The following is a 17,138-nucleotide window of genomic DNA, read 5'->3' on the forward strand; positions in this document are numbered from 1 at the left end:
AACGGTCGTGTTGCTTCGTGACCAAATCTACCTGGACATGTTCCAAACTTTGTTTCCTTGAGCGAAAACAATTCGAGAAAATTTTTGTTAATACAAATATTGAGTTCAAAAGTTGGAAAAAGCATGCGTGAAATCGTATAGATTTTGACTCGTTCGTATAGACAATATAAACGACTCGTGAAAAATCGTTAATGTTCTCGAAATTCGTATGTATTTTAAATTTTGTTCGAAGGATTTGTACTTACCATGTCTCTCGTTTTCTTTTCTTCAAAAATTTTAATATTACCCTATAATGAAGGTGTGCTCGTTATCGTGCAACTATTCGTGTTGGTCTTTGCACCCTGTGAGGTTTGTCACAAATGTGAAAAACGTTGTGGCGCCACTTACTATAGTTCCAACAAGTACATCGATGAAATTTCTCATCAAACAGAAAATTCATAAGTAGAGCAAGCAGATCTTTGTTATAAACGATTTAAAGGAATGTAATTAAAGAAATATCATTTAGGAGAAAAACTCGTGGCGCAACAACTTCAAGTAGGTACGTATACAACACAAAATATCATAGGGAGCGTCTATGCATAATTCATTACTTTGTTAGGAAGAATATCTTTTGAAAGAGCGGAAGAAAGAGAAAGGAAGAGAGTTTTTCGAGCATAGCATGACGCGACACGCTCGAGATTGTGCACCGAGAATTTCTCGATTTCCTCTTATTTCTCTCATTTCTCAATTTTCTTTCTTTCCTCTTTTCATTCCTTTTGCGGAAAGAACGTCGCCGCTGCGACGAATCACGGCCAACCTCTTCCTCTATCCTTCTTACACACCCTCTTCAGCTCTCGATATACGCCGTTAAGCCGAGTAATTTCGTACATGGAATCGCATTATCAGCGAAACATTTCGGGGTCGACTTTATGGTGCTGCCACCGCCGCCGCCTTCAGATACGCCTGGCAATAATTCAACTACAGCCATGCCGGTCCTACGAGGGAAGGCTAATTCTCACCCACTGTTCTCTCGAGGAGATAATAGATCATGGAGATTAAAGGATTCTCGAGATGCCAGCTTTCTCCAACTCCCACGGTACGAAGTATTAAGTACGGACGATTAAAAGCCTTCTTTTTTTCCCCTCGGCAAAACAAGCATCCGTTTACATGTCAAACTTTTCAACGGCTAACTAACTTAATATCAGGACGTGTCGTTCAAAGCTTAAAATCCATTCAAGTCATCTTAAATTTCGTTCGATCACGATATTCATTAATTCCTCCGCGATCATGGAAGAGATAACGTTTATAGTTACGATTGACGATTACGAGTACATTTCTTTCTCTTATTTTTCCATTTTCTTTCAAATTGACTCTACTAAAATTCGTACGTATTTCTTCTAATAGTTATACCGACGTAACTTTACCAACCCCTGACAATAATAACAGTAACAATAATGGGAAGAGAGACGTGGAAGATATGAATATGTATCGGATACATCTGTTGCCTTGTAGCCCTTTGGGGCGTTATGAGAGGAGAAAGGGTGTGGCGAGAACGGTGTAATATCGGTCGCAGACTCCTTTCGGCAAAACGTGCTAGAACTTAACAACCAAAGACTAATTTGAAGCCAGTCGACGAGCCGAAAAAAATATTATCTTTTTATCTTTTCAGCAATATCTTTTTCTGTTATTAAGTTCTAGAATTCTGTCGTCGCCAACATTGATGCTGACCAAAGCAGCGCAAAGAACAAAGAAAGAAACTATTGAAAAGAGATTTTATTGGCTGGCTGCATCGATTCTTCTCGGTCATCACAGCCTTGTCCCTTCAGTAACAAATTAAGGATTTTAAGCTGAAAGTAATTAATTCCAACGAACGACGAGGTGTCACAATGTTGGAAGACGAAGAGATTGAGAGAAAATCAAGGCTCATTGTTCTCTTCTGTATAATAATCCGAGATCGCTCGACGATTCTTTTCTCTTTTAAATTAATGATTAAATTTTTTTAATTATCGATGCTAATCATACGAGACGATTAAATTATTTATTTAATTATTAGCTAAAATAATAATAACAGTTAACAGTTGGAACTGTAAACAGTTGCAAGAAAAGAAAATTGAAAAATGAAAGAAACAATTAACAGTTGATATTTTCATCTTCGTGAATTTAATATTTATTTCTAAATATTTTCGTTATTACTTCATTTAAAAATTAATTAAAACTAAAAGTAAGATAGAAATAATTATACGCTAAAATAATTCATCAATGATTCACAGTGTATCGACAAATTACTTCGTGATTCGTTATATTCTACGTATGACAACAAAAATTATTTTCTCTTAATTCCACTTTATCTTTTCTAAAGAAAATGGATTATTTGGGCGACGTTGGAAATCTTTTATCCTTGAATGCAAATCCTTTTTAGTTACGTACCTCACAGGCGTAGTTAGTTAATTAAAAGGTAAAAGCGGCCCGGAGAAGAGCACTCCAAAAAAGAGAGAAAACGAGAGTGAGAAAGAGGACTGGTAACCAGGATTTGTAGCTCGATCAGAGTAAAATCTCCCTTTCACGTTCGACTGGAATCATTCGGAATGGCTTCTGATTCGGCGCTCGTTTGCACCGCTTTATTTGCGATTTCAAAGAGCCCAAAGTAAAGGACGCTCCTGCGTACACAATTTTAGGCTTGGATTTACATAGAGACTGAACGAGCTAGAATTGAAGGTTTTGTAAAAGACCTCGATAGTGATATAAAATTGACTCGTAATTAAGTATTTTCAAGTTAACAGGTTAAGGAAAGGTATCTTAAATCTTTTCATGCTAATCCATCTGAAAAAGGGATATCACGGATATTAAAAAATAATCTCTAGCGACGGAGGCTGAGAAGAAAATGTGCGACGATTCGTAAAGAAGTTTTTTGACGTATTGCCGTTGAAAAGTGTGGATAGGGAAGTAGCGTATTTGAAGAGAAGGCGAAGCGAGGAAAACTGATTTAATAATACGCTAGGATGAGCAACGGACTACCCCATCGAGGAGAAGCACGATCGAACGGCTTGACGGTAAAGCTCTCTCTGAGATTCGCTTCCATCCACCTCTTCTTCCACTCCCTTATTCGCGATTTCATATTTGGCGAATACTACGAAGATCAAGAAAAAAAGAAACAGAGGGAGAGAAAGAAGAAGAAGGAAAAGAAGCAACAACCAAACCCTTCGGAATGTAAGCATTTACATTTATATTTGCAAAAACGCGAGCATTCGATGAAGGAAAAGAGAGAAAGGAAGAGAGAGAGAAAGAGAGAAAGAGGGAGAGAGAAAGAGAGAAAGAGAAATCCCGCCCTTGAAACGGCCAGACTTTCGTTATGGAATTGCTAATGACGACAAGGGCCGCCAGAATCGTTGCAATAACAGCTGCTCCCTGCCAATTCGATAGATAGGTGTGGAAAAATATTCTTCGATAACTGCGTTACGACGATAAGAGCTCTGCGTGTCTCAGGAACGGTATCGATTCTTAAGGAAAACAACGAGATCATAAAGGCACTTATAAAAGAACCGACTTCTCCTTATTCTCCTTCTTCCACTCTATACATTGTACTCGTAAAAATTATATTTTAAAATATAATTTCCTTTCAATAACATTAATCTCTATGAAAATTTGATTCTCGATTAGAATTGTCCGATACTTTCATCCAGAATTTTAAAAGTTTGAAATAATACAGGGAAAAAATACGTATAAAAAATACCCATATTTTGTATTATGTAAAAATAATGAAAAAAAAGAATATTACAGATAAACAAAACCACATCGTAACGAAGTTATTAAACGTGAAAATGATCTTTCGAATTCTAAGAATGCGAGAGGTGAAAACGATCGAGAGAATTTCTAATATAACGGTGTTAATTAAGACTATTTAGATGTTATGTCTTATCTTCGCGTTCAATTAGATTAATAATTATTAGATGCAATGATTTGGCGGGGCATATATACACTCTTGTAAATCACAAAAGAATTAAAGATTGAAACTATTCGATTAATATTCGGAATACTTTGAATATTTTATACCACTGCTTTTAGTGCTCCGCAATAACACACTCGTATGGAAAGAGAGAGAGAGAGAGAGAGAGAGAGAGAGAGAGAGAGGGAGAAAGTGAGAGAGAAAGAGAAAGAGGGAGAGAGTGAGAGAGAGAGAGAGAGAGCAATAAAAAGTATTTTGATGGTAAAAAAGAATAAAAAAAAAATGATGCCATTTACACGTATTCGTTGACGAAAACTTTTATGTTTTAAATAAATAAATGCAATCGGCGTTGACTCTTCTACACCTCACACTCTCACACAATGAGCCCAATTTGTAAAATTTTCATAATAATTGTCTACTGTTATCTCGAAGTACTTCGCTAAACGAATATATTTTTTTCCATTTTATTTAATCTTTCGATTTTTTTTACTACACAATGCAGTAAATATATAAATCGTACCAGCGAAATATTTTATTGTAGCCTCTGATAAGGTTTAAAACGAACTCGTAATGAGAGTTAAAAATTCAATATAACATTCATTCAATTCTTTATTGTAAATGTTAAGATCAACGACGATAATTTTATTATGCGACAGAAATAACAATATTTTAACAGTGTAACGACTTATCTACTCTCGCTTATATATATAAAACCCGAGAGCAACTATTTCGTCACGATGATAGTTCTCCACCTTCGATAGTCTGACATGACAAAAAGTAATTTTAACAATTGATCTATTCATTATCATATATATATAATATATCGCAGAATACATGAAAAATTCGAAGTATTCATTAACAGAGTAGGCACTTGTATCATAACGAATCGATCGATGTTTAAAGCAATATCAAGTAGTTTTTTCGATCGTATCATTAAAAGAAAATTCTTACAACCAAAAATAATTTACTTGATTACCATTTCACGCATATCATTTCTTAAGAGTGAAAACTGTATTGTCTCTTTATTTCATGTTTTGTTGTTTAAAAATGTAAAGATAATATGATACACAGATTTGGATAACATGTAAGACGAGAAACAATAAATATTACTTCTTGTACTCTAACCATAGTTGTAATCAGTTATAACCAGTTATAACCAGTATTACAGGCACTGAAAACAATTTTACATGTGAGGAAGCATTAGACCATATAGAAACGTTTCCTATTATATAATAATGTAATATTACGTTAAAAATATAACATTTCTAAGCTGCGTTAGTATTGTCATATAAATGTTTTTGATAATAATTTAATTGATTTTCGCGTTTTTAATAAAATGTTAAAAATTTGCGTAATTATTTAATTTTGTACCACAGATGTATGCGTTATTTGTATTTATGTGATAGTAGTACAGTTGCAATGTATACGATACATTAACGATACCAATCGTGAGTATAATTTCTTTTCTATAAGAATGCAATTGATATTCCATCGAAATCTATGAAAAATGTATTGTTAATTATTGAGTATGTAATGAATGACAAATGATTTAATTGAAGACGAATAGAAATAAACAGAATATTTCCTGCTTTAGACGAAAATAAGATGATTTAATCGAATGTGATACAACGACTAAAAAACTACGAATTCTGTATCATTAAGATGTATACATCATGATGCATATGTTTGACAAAAAATATTAAATTACATAAATTTAACAAGTGGTCGCACAAAGAAGAAAACAAATTATTGCATTATTAATTAATTATTGGTATTTACAATAGCGATCTGCAAATAATCGATAATTAGGAACTACGTGATATATTACTAATATCATCGTATCACTCATGATCTCAAGTGGAAGTCCAATTACGTTAGGCGATACATCAAACAAAATATATCCTTTGATGTAATATTATTTCATAGCATTCAGACTTGACGAAAGTACGTTACCCTGCTCGAAAACTTTTATACAGATAATAAAAGAACGATTGACTCTTCGTAAAATATAGAAATTATCTTTTTTTTAATTTGTATTTTCTTGATCCCTTCTATATTTTAATATAGCTTGCCATATCCTTAGTTCGACGCCGCCCCTATATGTATAATATAGAACTATATTAAACTTTTTTATAAATAGATTTTATATATTTAAAAATATAATAGAATTACCTTAAATTGAGTCTTCGAATATCATCCCTCGTAAGATAATTTAAAACGTCTTCCAAAGTGTATTCCTCATACATAAACTGTAATATATATAGTAATAATTACAAATAGATTATAATCAATTAATTTTTTAATATGAAAGATATAAACAATATTTACCCTATCGATCGAAACTTCATCTATTTGAAGATCTTGTAACCAATTTATAAGTGCTCCATCTTTGTATGAAGGATTTGTAGGATTTGTAGGATTTGTATTTTCTATTTGTAATAAGTCTGATTGATTAGTCCCGTTTTTACAACCAGATATAGTAGAATTATAACTGCACAAAAATTATAACATAAATTTTCGTTCTCTTTCTATAAAAATTATTATAATAATTTTATTAAAAAAGGCAAACTACATCTAAAAATGCTTACCCTGATTCTTGTCTTAAAGTTTTTCTATTAATATTTTCGCAAAGATGAGTCAATGTATTCATTTGTGCTCTTTGTTCTTCTAAAGCTTGCTGCAATAATACTTGGTATGATTTCTGACAATCTAACAATTCTTGCAATAATTTCATGTTTTCCATTTTTAAAGTGCCCATTTGATCATGATATTCTTTCCAATACTTGTTATCAACAGAATCTGCTATCTTCTGAGACTTTATAGAATTAACTGTTGAAACACCAGATGTAGAACCTTCTTCAGGACCTTGACCACCAGGTTGTACGCGCTCTTGCCCCAATAAATTTGCTCCAAGTTCTATAAAATCAAATTCAAAAAAGTTCGTTTAAAATTAATATATTTGTTAGTTCTTCTTGATAAGAAGAACTCGTAGTACTATTCCCAAGATTCTTGCTATTACCAATTATTTTTCTATAAGATATTTTTAGAATTTTCATTAATATACTAAGATTCGATTTTACATATTCAATTTTATGATCTAAACTCATATACACGACCGCAAATGTACATGTATGTGTGAAAGTAAAGAAGAAAAACTCACCAGGCGACAATACTGTAATAGCTGCTTGAACGGCATTTCTTACTAAGTTATCCAATGCAAACATCCAATGTGGTTTAATGCTATGCATTCTTAAAACTTCATTCACTGCTGTTTGAAACAAGTAAATAGCCAATTGAAGATGGTTAATCGCAGTTGAATCAAAATCTAATTCTTCTTTCAATGTGCGTATAGCTGTTATGATCACTTCTTGATTTTGTTCAGAAATATAATCCTTTAATCCACGCATCAATAATATCAAATGATTCTAAAAATAATTTGATACTAGTATTTGTTATAATCTATATTTATCATAATCTAGAAATATATATTGTAAAATTACCATGCGTAAAACAGTTTGGCCTACATCCTGATGTATACCTCTCATCCAAACTTCACAAATTTTTGTTTCATCTTGACTAAGAACCCTTGTCAGTGTCATTCTTCTCTGACTATCTTTTTTTAATAGATAAAAACCTTCTTGTTCTTCACCAGATTTATGTCCTGATTGTCCTGCAATGAATCGAACATTTATTCAGCTATTTTATTAACAAATTTAAAATTTTATATATGTGCATGCATGTACTTACCTCCTAATTCAACTTCCGGTGATAATAATCCACCAGAAGAACTTCTTCTAGTTATGGAAACTCCAGTCACATCACTTTCACTTGTTTCTATTGATGGTGTATTACCTATTGTGCTAAAGATAGAAACAAGTAAACTATTATATTTATATATTATTCCCTATAGAATACACAAGTATATATTGTATACAACTATCTATTAAAATATTTATTTCAACATACATATATATTCTATTCATATATAATTTCTACTTATTTAATCACATAGATAAAATTAACATTATGGAAACAATTACTATAATTTATTTGTACCACACACCCCTGCTTAAATATTTTATATGTAAATGTTTGATAAAGCAATATCATTCACCACATGTAAGTTCAGCAATAAAAAGCATCACATGAATTTCTGCAGGAATTGTTTAGGAGAACATTATTATCTATAATAATGTGATACAAGGAAATGAAAAATTTAAGAACATAATTGTCTTAAAGTTTTTCATACTGTTGTAAATAATGTGTAAACGTTTTTATCATAATATAAAGAATCAATAAATTTTATAATGTGTATATTCACATTACATCAATAATTTTCAATAAAGGTATCATACCTGTTAAAAGAAAGAGTTGCAGATGGCATGCTGATGGGAGACAGAAGGTGAGCTGGACTGCGCTCTCTCAATGGGCTTGACTTGGTTAGCCCTCCACTACATGCAATTCTTAATTATTAAATATTATATATAATAATATTTTGTTAATTATATACCAATTATAATTTGATCCAATAAACCTGATATCTTTATTGTTTATTTATTATTGATATCTATTATTGTTATATAAAGTAGATCATTTTAGTAATGTTAATTATACCATTACTTTATAAAAAAAAATATAAATATTAAATAAACAAATTAAATTTTATAAATGCTTTTTCTATATATGTACATATGTATTTATGTATCTACAAGATATTTATATATTTTATAATATTACAAGATTGTATACAATGTATGTATTCTTGTGTTCTATCATAAATAGATAATTATATCTCTAAGATATGAATATCTAAGCTTTTGGGACTACATATAATATTTAAAAGCAGCTATCAACTATCGACAATATCACAATGAAAATGTTGGCTTCAAAGCTTCATATATATCAATTTCAAGCATTGAATGATTGTAAAATGTAATGACTCAAATATAAATTACTCTCAAGCTCCCAAAAAAATAATATTTGATAATTATAAATATCAACAGTACCTGTCATCTGATTGTGATGTGTGCATTGGAACTGCAGTTACAATATGATTGTTGTTTGTTTTATCACACTTCCCTAAACGATCGATTCTATCCGCAGGAACAGATATACTTCTACTAAAATCTGGTGGTGCTGCTAATCTACTAGTTTTCTTTTTCCTGTAAATATTAAATATAAAGTGAGTATTGTGTGTAATATTAATATTTTAGTATATTGTTAAATAATTATTCAATAAATATAAAATGTCGCACTCATTTAAAAATGGATCTTCCAACAATTCGGCAGCAGTTGCTCTCACATCAGGATTTGGTTCAAAACATCTTAATATAAAACTTTTGGCTCTCTCGGATAATTCAGACGGTATTTCAGGATGTATTTTATAATATCCAACCTATAAGAGTAATGAAAATATTTGATTATTATTAAATTTTTATAAGATATATCTTTTACTTACTTTGAATACAGCTGCTTGAGGAGAACCCAATTCGATAAATGGTGGCTTTCCTGTTGCCATTTCAACTATAGTACAGCCCAGAGACCAAATATCAGCCTAATGTCACAATTTATGTTAAAAAATTGTAATATATATTATACTATATAGAAATATATTTATACTTACAGGTGCACCGTAACCACGTTGACCTTTATCAATAACTTCTGGTGCCATGTATTGTAAAGTTCCAGTGAATGTTTCAGTACTTGGACAAAGACCAGCCAAACGTTTAGACATACCAAAGTCTGAAATCTTAACTACTCCACTGTAAGTATTAACTAACACGTTATCACCTAAAAATGAAAACCAGGAATATGTATTGATGTATGAATAAGTATTAAATATTTTATGAAAGATCATATATATTTGATTGACTATATACCTTTAATATCTCTGTGAACTATTTTTTGATCATGTAAATATTTAAGTCCTTCTAAAATCTGTTTAGTGTAATATGATATTGTTGACTCATTTTCTTTTAATGGACCCCATTTAGAGCGTAGTAAAGCAGATAGACTTCCTAAATAAAAAAAAGATAATTGTAAAAAAAAAAAAAAAAAAAAAAATATATATATATATATATATATATATATATATGCATGCATGAGTGTAAGAGACATATATCTTTTTATATAAAAATTTCTAATACTCACCTCCTGGGACCTGTTCCATAAAAATTTTGAAGTATCCATCCTCACTTACCGATCCTAAATACTGAACGATATTTCTATGTCTTAACTGACTATGTAATTTAATTTCTTCGTGTAAAGGCTGAACATCTCCCAAATTCCGTTCCCGGATTTCTTTTACTGCAATTCGCACTTGGGTATTCAAATCACGAGCTGCGTACACAACACCATATGTTCCTTTTCCAAGTACTATTCTTTTATTTTGATCATCTAGTTCATATTCAAACTAAAAATATAAATACACACACACACACATATATATATATATACATATAATATAAGATATATATATATATATATATATATAAAATATAAGATATATATATATATATATATATACATATGTATATAATATAAGATATATATATATATATATATATATATATATATATATATATATATATATATATATATATGTATATATATATATGTATATATATATATATGTATATATATATATATATATATATATATATATATATATATCTTAGATTATATATAATGGATTTTTAATTGACTGATATTATTTCTATTTACTATAAATTTACTGACCTTCATACGATCATCGGTCATGTAAGCATCCAAATCTGTAACCATACCTTCTTGATCTCTAGTCATTTCTAAGACCAAATCATAAAATCTTTGCCTACATTGTACAGATGGCAAATACATTTGGAAATCGTCAGAATTTTGATGAACGTATAGAAAGAGACATCTCTCATCTCTCTTATATAAACTCACACTTCGAATCATATTTGCAGTAAACAACCAATCATGTACTTGTTTACAGTTATTTTTCATGTTATCCAAACATAAATTCCATATTTGGATCGATTTTTCTTCCGCACCAAGATTGACATTCACATAACTTGGCATTAAAATTTTTGTTGGCTCTAACACTAGAAGCTAAAACAAAAAATATATAAAACAATACATTTTCAATAAATAGTTTAAAATAAAAAATTTATTAATAAAAATTAATCTAAGGACCTGCACAGAAAAGCATTTTATATTATTCTTACTTTGACCAAAAATGTACAGAAGCAAGCTGGTTTCGTAATGCAATACTATAAGCCATAGTCTTCCAAATTGAAAACTGGATCCTTTGTAGAACGATTCCATTTATCAACTTACTGGAAACCGTATACTATCTCCAACTTCCGGTTTTGTGGCTTCCACAAAGTAGTCCATCCAGAAACTAAATATTTGCTCCTCAGGTGAAACTTCAGCCTCTTCATTTTTTTTGCGAAATCTATCTATCAAGGATATGTTGCCTATAGTTGACTTCAGGTACCTATAACAAAATTGCTTTCATGTAGAAAATTCATAATTTTTGTATAAAAATGTATTAAAATATCCATTAAAGTAAAAAAAATATATTAAATATATTAATGTAAAAAAATGTATTAAAGTATTAAAAAAAAAAGTATTAAAAAATATTAAAGTATTTGTTATACATACCAGTTGGGTGGCTTCAGTTTGAACATACATTCAGCAGCTTGAATAGCCTTTGAGTAATCTTCTGCTAACACACTAATCTCAAAAAAAGTTGCAACATCCCAATAATCTTTTAAACTTGACAGGCTGCCCTTTTTTCCAATTAAGTTATTTAATACCATTCCTATATGTTGTAATTCTTCACTTTTTGAAAATTCATTTCCTGCTATAACTAACAGTGTAGCAAGATTTATACCAGCATATTCGTTTGGTTGAACCTAATGATCAAAAATTATAATCATGCTGAATATTATGATGCTCAATGTAATTTATAATTACTTATGTTGTTACATGCATATTGTTGTATATATAATGTTCAACAGCCATTGAATCAACTTGGAAAAATAGATTTGAAATCAAAACAACAAACGAAAATATTGATACCATAAGCTAAGAAATTGATAATTAATTTTTCTATGTATAAATAATAAGGGTGCAGACAATACAGATATAAAAGAATTTTCATAATCAATAATAGTAATATAAAGGAAAAAATAAATGACAATAAACTTATATCATATACAAACATAAGTATGAGTATAAAATAAAGAAAAAGCTTACAGAATAATAAATATGTTCAAATACATTTTAATACTTCTATATAATACTTGTATATATCATTATTATTTTGAATTATTTGAATTCCACCCACCTTAACTCATGTTTGTTTGTCAAAAATATAATCAATATTTCTAAATATTAAGAGCTTATAATATGGTAATTCACATATCTAATCATATAGTACAAGTTCATCATAATCACATTATTTTATATTGGCTTGACTCCTACAAAAAGTTAGCATTGTTATATTTCTTCACAGTATAGATTTCCATATACAAAAGTTAATGTAGAGTCTAATTATTTCTTGGCCACTTATATGTACCTCAGGAATTATCAATTTCTTGTAATATTTTTAACATTTTTATCATTTTAATCTTATAAATTCATCATTTCAAAGCAATGCATTGGCTGAAGAATACCATATGTATAGATATATATATAAATATTACCTCAAAACCTTTTCTATACCAATGAATAGCATTTCTTAAACTTTCTTGATCCGTATGTCTACTTTCAACAAATTTATCCTTATATATCCTTCCACACAAGCACAGCATGTCTGGTACATGATTTTCTTTCTTTTCTAATGCCTTTTCAATAACTTTCAAAGCTCTTTCCCTATCTCCTTCTTTATTTCGTCTGTTTAGTGCAAAAGCATATAAGTAACGAATAGCAGGGGTATTTATATAATTTTTATGTGTAGGAATAGTTTTTAAATCATCTACTAATTGTACCATTGCATCATAACCCTAAAACAAATATATTATAAGCTTAAATATATTATCATTTTTTATCATATTACACTACATGTACAAATTACCTGTATCTCTCGAAATGAAATGAGTACATTAAGCACTACTTCTCCAGAAAGAACATTGGGATCATCCAAGCGCTTACGCATGTTGTTCAATGCTCTAGAGAGTTCTTCTCCTGAATAGGTTTCACGTGCTTTACGTAAATCTGCTAAGAATTTTTCTTTCATATGAGCTCTAAAAACATCAAACATGATGATAATAATATTAATAAAAAGTACAATTATTATTCATTTGTGTTAAAGATGTGCTATTATATTTGATTGCATAAAGAACCATATTTAAATTAAAAAACAATTTAATACTTCAAGTAATACAAAGATTATTCAGTTTAACGTGATATATACTTTAATAAAGATTGTGAGAAAAAGATAAGATAAGAATGACAACAAAATTCTTTTTGTCTGTGATGTAATTACTTATGAATGCATATTAGCTTTTGTATTACAGATGGCAACAATTTATACAAAGTTTTATAAATGTTTTATTTTATAAATATTTTATTTTTACATATTACTGTAAAACTTACTTGGATTGTACTTCAACATCTTGAAATAATTTCTTTAATTTTAGTGTAAGGTGTTGTTTTGGATCTACGGATTCTTCGCCTGTAATTCTACTAGTTGCTGGGCAAGTAGCAACACAAGAACCACACTCTATTACACGATATGACACAAATGTGTAACTACCACATGATAACTGTAAAAATTATTTCATTTATATTAGTTGTCTTATATATTATAATAAAATATATTAAAGCATTACTTTGGATGTATGCATGTTTCTTTAATGCAGCCTGTCACTGTCACAATTTAATTTGATAGGATATGATATACTTGGTAAGATATAATTTCCTATTATACTACAAATATAACTTTTGAATTTTAATAATTATTTTACTACAAATATAAATATAAATTGCATTATAGAACGAAAAATATAGAGCAATTTTTATTAGCGTGCACTGTCAGTAAGCACCATGGTAACTGCTATATTAAAAGCATGAACTCATATTTTTCAACTCCATATATAGTAAAACTACATATATAGTATATGATAAGATTATTCATACATTGATACTATCGAAACGAATATTACTCATCTATTTGTTAATTTAATTCGAATATTTTAAATAAACTTTTATGATATTGAAATTTCTTATATGGTACAATAAATCCTATGAAAGATATTTGAATATCGGTGATAGTAACTGACAATTATTAAATGACAAAATGATAATAATATTTATTAATTATTTAATTATTAATAATTCAACACGAGAATAATGAACTTGAAAATAATCCGTTAAAATGTAGATACGAGAATGACGAAGTATGAGACTTATGAAGATAATAAGACATATCGCATTTACCGCATGTGCCGCATGCGCGCGAATCATCATGATCTCAAATAGGTTTTATCATAATATATATTTGTCTAACACTTGTACTATTGCCATTAGTAGATAAAATGACATAAATGATATTTATAATTCATACTTAATAACTTCGCCTAAGAAATTTAATAAAAAAAAATAATCATTCAAAATTTTAATTAATTTATATAAAACTAAAAGTACTTTGAAAGAGAATATAATTTATTAAAAAATATAATTAACTAAATTTCGTAATGTGTAATAAGTATTTAATCAAGATATAGTAGGTTCGTTTCATAGAACATGGCTATTTATAAGATCTTTAATTAAGATCATTGCTTCAGTGTGTCTATTATAGTTCTAATAAATGGACAAGGTTATTAATTAATCATTAAATTTCCTATTGACACCTATACCTCTATGTTAAGAGAGTTTAAAACTTTTAAGTATTCTAAATATTTCTTAATAGAATTTGTTATTTGTTTTTTCATTTTATATTTATTAATAGTTACAAAAAAAATGTTTATTGAACGCATATTGATCTAGTGTATAATCTTTATATATTGGACTTTATAATATCATATATTTTGTAATTGTTATTAAAGCATACATACCTTAAGTCTAATTGTAGCTTCAGTATCTACATCGTTATGAAGCAAGATATTTTCTTTCATACCAAAGCTTTCCCTGACACCCAGATGATAAAATAGTGCAGATTGTTGTAACTGAATGCTTAAATCAACCACAGCTACATCTGCATTATAAAATGTATCCAAAACATTTGTTTCCCCAAAATCAAGCTTTTCAAACTGCAATGAAAACAGGTTTTAAATTATATAACATAACAAATATGCTTATATTACTTGACGTACCTGTATATGATGCATGTTTGCATTCACTAAATGACATGCTTGTTTTACTTCTTCTAAAGCTCTTTTTCGTTGTGCAAGATGCTCTGGTTGTTGTAGATCTAATACACATGCTACATCCATTCTAGGCCTTCCTGATACTGTAGTATGTCCAGAAACATCGCTCTGTGTTCCAATACTATCTGTACTGGATATACCATCTACTATTCCAACTATACAAAAATAATATTTATCATACATACGTTATATCTTTAAATAATGTGTAATATAATTTTCATGAAACATTATTATAAAATATATTTTTTAATACCTGGTACATCTATAGTATCTCCACAAGTGGACGGCATATTAACTATATACTTGTTATGACCGTCACTCTATAAAGGCAGTTTTCTTCAAATTTATAAGTCACAAATCTTGTTGATTAATTTACTCGTACTTTTCTCTGGACATTAAGAAAAATATATTTAAATCAATTACCGTAATCAGTGATATAGCACATATATATAAAATTATATTGATAATATATACTCCAACATGCAAATATAAAATAAATTTTTATTTAGACTTTACAAAACTGCTCTTATACATGAAATATTCTTTAAAATGAATATAATAAAATAGAAAATAGTTTATGGTATGGATTATCAAAAATTATAAATTACAGAAGCAAAAATATTTGATGACAGTCGCATTTGCTTTAGGATCGTCTGTATAATAAATTACTTTGAAAAGCTGCTAAATGAATCTTCACTAATTAAACAACTGCGGTAAATGGAGTGATTTAATTTGTAAAGGGTTAAAAAACAATACCTTTTATGGCGTACATTATAAAAAATCTCTATCTATTTCTTCTAGAACACACAAATCCGGGCTCGAGGTCGCGCACAAGTACAACCTACTGCAAGAAGTTTCTTTTCTTTCACACAGATGGTGCATACATAGTTCTTTATATCTTTCTCTCTCACTTTACTAATTCAAAAATAGAAACACTACGAGATATAATGGATTAAACAGAAATGAACATTTTATTTTAATCTGTAACTAGATTAGTCAAAGTAATTATTAAAAATTTTCCATTCATTAATAAAATTTTTCATGAACTGGTCAAGTTTAATTTTCTATTTAAATAACTGAGAGTAAAACTACAAGATATGTTAGAGAAAAATTTCAAACTTTTAAAGCATTTATCGATCAATGTCTTTATCGAGTGAAATGAGTTCTCAAAGAATGTAAGAGATGCAGAGAAAGTCTTTAACGTTATTATTAGGGTAGTATAAAGTCAATAGGAGGACGAAAGACTATATATGTTCCTTTATATGCAATGAAAAATCTTGGATGAAAACAGTGCATGTTTCCCCATTGCATTGTAAAATTCTTTCGTCGATCGACTAAAGTCGACGAGTGAACAGGAGAGTATGCTAAGTTACATTTCAATATCACACAATGACACATATATGTATGTGAAAATATATAGTATAAATGAATGTATTCTATGAATTTATATTGTATTGTAAAATACAAAAAATGAGCCGAGCTTTAATTACACGTTTACTAATTAGATATTGTACATATGGTGTTTGTATATATTTTAACCATCTTTAAATTAATGCAAAATATTATGTAAAAGTGTGAGAATAGATTGAATAAGATTACAAAACACGATGAGCATCACTGATTCCATAATTTTATATTTCTACACGTAATAGAAACGCGTCAATTAAATTATTAATTCAATAATTTTAATAAAATAGTAATATTATAATGGCAAATATTTGTTAAATATGTTCGTATTTTAAATTAGAATTAGTCACAAACTTAATATAAACAATTCAATATTCGAATTTCACTCGACATTCTTTCATTATGTCGTAGTACTTCATCTCGTAAATGTCGTAGTCAACCAAGTAAGTTAC

At 29.0% G+C, this 17,138-nt stretch overlaps 1 protein-coding gene and 1 long non-coding RNA gene across 5 annotated transcripts; one reads left to right on the plus strand and one right to left on the minus strand.

Moving 5' to 3' along the window:
* Positions 1–952: 952 nt before the first annotated feature.
* On the plus strand, positions 953–3,518 carry LOC124946736. Its single transcript, XR_007100168.1, has 2 exons — positions 953–1,075; positions 1,384–3,518. It is a non-coding gene; the product is annotated as an uncharacterized LOC124946736 (long non-coding RNA).
* Positions 3,519–4,455: 937 nt separating this feature from the next.
* Positions 4,456–16,193, minus strand: LOC124946727 (mitogen-activated protein kinase kinase kinase 15). Of its 4 annotated transcripts, none has more exons than XM_047487867.1 (24): positions 16,036–16,193; positions 15,533–15,667; positions 15,226–15,434; positions 14,968–15,162; positions 13,508–13,677; positions 12,987–13,155; positions 12,616–12,915; positions 11,570–11,823; positions 11,243–11,402; positions 10,661–11,014; positions 10,073–10,334; positions 9,802–9,939; positions 9,546–9,712; positions 9,381–9,476; positions 9,178–9,317; positions 8,929–9,084; positions 8,278–8,385; positions 7,670–7,782; positions 7,423–7,592; positions 7,083–7,347; positions 6,511–6,838; positions 6,251–6,413; positions 6,095–6,171; positions 4,456–6,018 (listed from the first exon to the last, which is right to left on the minus strand). In XM_047487867.1, exons 2-24 carry the CDS (start codon positions 15,567–15,569, stop codon positions 5,949–5,951), a joined length of 4,101 nt encoding a protein of 1,366 aa, XP_047343823.1. In that variant the 5' UTR covers positions 15,570–15,667; positions 16,036–16,193; the 3' UTR covers positions 4,456–5,948. The 4 variants fall into 4 exon arrangements, with proteins under 4 accessions (XP_047343823.1, XP_047343824.1, XP_047343825.1 ...); XM_047487868.1 differs by having other exon boundaries at positions 16,050–16,069; XM_047487869.1 differs by having other exon boundaries at positions 4,458–6,018; positions 8,278–8,373.
* Positions 16,194–17,138: the final 945 nt, after the last annotated feature.

The sequence above is a fragment of the Vespa velutina genome, chromosome 2, assembly GCF_912470025.1.
Source record: "Vespa velutina chromosome 2, iVesVel2.1, whole genome shotgun sequence".
NCBI lineage: Eukaryota > Metazoa > Arthropoda > Insecta > Hymenoptera > Vespidae > Vespa > Vespa velutina.

Coding starts and splice junctions, on each gene's coding strand:
- LOC124946727 (XM_047487867.1), bottom strand. CDS start 15,569: ATGCCGTCCACTTGTGGAGATACTATAGATGTACCAG. Junction 13,156..13,507: donor GATGTTGAAGTACAATCCAA/GTAAGTTTTACA, acceptor TGATGTTTTTAG/AGCTCATATGAAAGAAAAAT. Junction 6,414..6,510: donor ACTTTAAGACAAGAATCAGG/GTAAGCATTTTT, acceptor ATTTTTGTGCAG/TTATAATTCTACTATATCTG.